The sequence below is a fragment of the Choloepus didactylus genome, chromosome 9 (genome assembly GCF_015220235.1).
Source record: "Choloepus didactylus isolate mChoDid1 chromosome 9, mChoDid1.pri, whole genome shotgun sequence".
Lineage (NCBI taxonomy): Eukaryota > Metazoa > Chordata > Mammalia > Pilosa > Megalonychidae > Choloepus > Choloepus didactylus.
Window position 1 is genome coordinate 65698239 of NC_051315.1, and position 1995 is coordinate 65700233.

The following is a 1995-nucleotide window of genomic DNA, read 5'->3' on the forward strand; positions in this document are numbered from 1 at the left end:
GCCCCCCACCCCCCCACCTCTTCAAATACCTGTCCCGGAGCAGGCGTCCTGAGCTCTCGCCCCGGACTGGGGGGCGCTGGGCGGCGGCCCTCGGCTGGCTTGGCAAAGTTGGCGGTGGTGAAGGCGCGAGAAGCCGCGCTCTAGTGCGGGCCCGGGCCGTGCGGCGAAGGTACCTATTGGCCGCTCAGCGCCACGTGGCCATCCCCGCCTCTATATTAAGCCACTATTTACCTCCCGCTCGCTAGCCATGGCTCGGCGAGGGCAGCTCGGTTAGGGAGCAAGGCGGTGCGGCACAGACGGCAGCGGTTCCAGCCCAGCCCCGCATCCCCGGCCTTTGCCTGCGTCCTCCTCCCCCGAGGGTGCGCTGGAACCATGAGCTCCTACCTAGAGCATGTCTCCTCCGGCGGCAGCGGGGGTGGCGGCGACGTGCTCAGCTTCGCGCCCAAGTTCTGCCGTGCCGACGCCCGGCCCGTGGCCCTGCAACCCTCCTTCCCCCTGGGCGGTGGCGAGGGCACCTTTGTCAGTTGCCTGCCCCTGGCCGCCGCCGGGTCACGACCTGCGTCTTCATCCCTGGCGGCGCCCGCCCAGCCTCCTGCGCCGCCCCTGGCTGCACCCCGGTACGCGCCGTGCACCCTGGAGAGCGCCTATGAGCAGAGCGTCGCACCTGCTGCTGCTGCGGCGGCTGGGGACTCGGACTACCATTTCTTGGGGCCCGGGCCCGCGTATGACTTCCCGCGCGCGCTCCGGCGGCCGGCAGACGAAGGTGAGGTGCACGTCCACTACGCCGCCTCGGCGGTCTTCTCAGGCGGCGGCTCTTTCTTCCTCAGCGGCCAGGTGGATTACGGGGCCTTCGGCGAGTCCCGACCATTCCCAGCGTGTCTCAGGGAGCCAGCCGATGGCCACCCCGGGGCCTTCCAGACCACGTCTCCGGCCCCCGGCGCCTGCCCCAAGCCTGCCTCTCCGGCTTTCGGCCTCTCCGCCGCCTTCAGCACATTCGAGTGGATGAAAGTGAAGAGGAGCGCCCCTAAGAAAAGTAAGTACTTGTGCCTTAGACGGAAGCATCTGGGTTGGGGACAAGCCTCCCGCGAGGAATTGCGCTGGAAGCGCGTTGCACCTGCCCCTCTTGGCAATGCTTTGGGTTTTATGGAGGAAATGCGTTCCAAGGATTTATGGTTCTTTTGAGCGTGCCCGAGTAAAGACTGAAAAGGTGTCAGGCACTGAGAAAATTGCAGGAAGGAGCTCTCGCTGGAGTTTCTTCTGGCCCACTGTTAGTTCATAGGGACCAGGAGGGCTGTGCTGTGACTCTGATTCCTAGTGTAACCTCATTCCTGTCCTCGTTCTATTTCCTCGTCCTCTCACCCTATCTTTACGTTGCAGGGAAACCCGCCGAGTATGGAGCCGCTAGCCCCTCCAGCGCGATCCGCACGAATTTCAGCACCAAGCAACTGACAGAACTGGAGAAAGAGTTTCATTTCAATAAGTACTTAACTCGAGCCCGACGCGTCGAAATAGCCAATTCCTTGCAGCTCAATGACACCCAAGTCAAAATCTGGTTTCAGAACCGCAGGATGAAACAGAAGAAAAGGGAACGAGAAGGTCTTCTGGCCATGACCACCCCTGTGCTCTCTCTCCAACTTCCCCTCTCAGGAAGGAGCCCTCCCAAGTCTGGCAAGAACCCAGAGAGTCCTTCCCAGGCCCAAGAACCTTTATGAGGTTGTCTTGAGGCTAATGGACATCAGTCTGCAGAAGTCACAGGCCACCCCTCCCTATCTAGTCTCTAGATTTACAAGCACAGTTTGGGATGGGGTTGGGCTTAGGCAGAGATGAATAGGGGGCTTCCCTTGGGAATGAAGTATCTTAGTTTGGCTTCTGAGTTCCGGGCTGTGTTGCCTAAAAATATTATTGGATGCTTTTTAAGCCGCTTGTTTCTGTATTCGTATCTTATCAGGGAAAAGGTGCCCAGCTGCCAGGCTAGCCTTGCTGCTACCTTGCCTT

General features: G+C 60.7%; 1 protein-coding gene across 1 annotated transcript; it reads left to right on the forward strand.

Moving 5' to 3' along the window:
* Window positions 1–372: 372 nt before the first annotated feature.
* On the forward strand, window positions 373–1712 carry HOXD1 (homeobox D1). Its single transcript, XM_037848646.1, has 2 exons — window positions 373–1033; window positions 1378–1712. The coding sequence occupies exons 1-2, from the start codon at window positions 373–375 to the stop codon at window positions 1710–1712; spliced, it is 996 nt and encodes a 331-aa protein (XP_037704574.1).
* The last annotated feature ends 283 nt before the right edge of the window (window positions 1713–1995 follow it).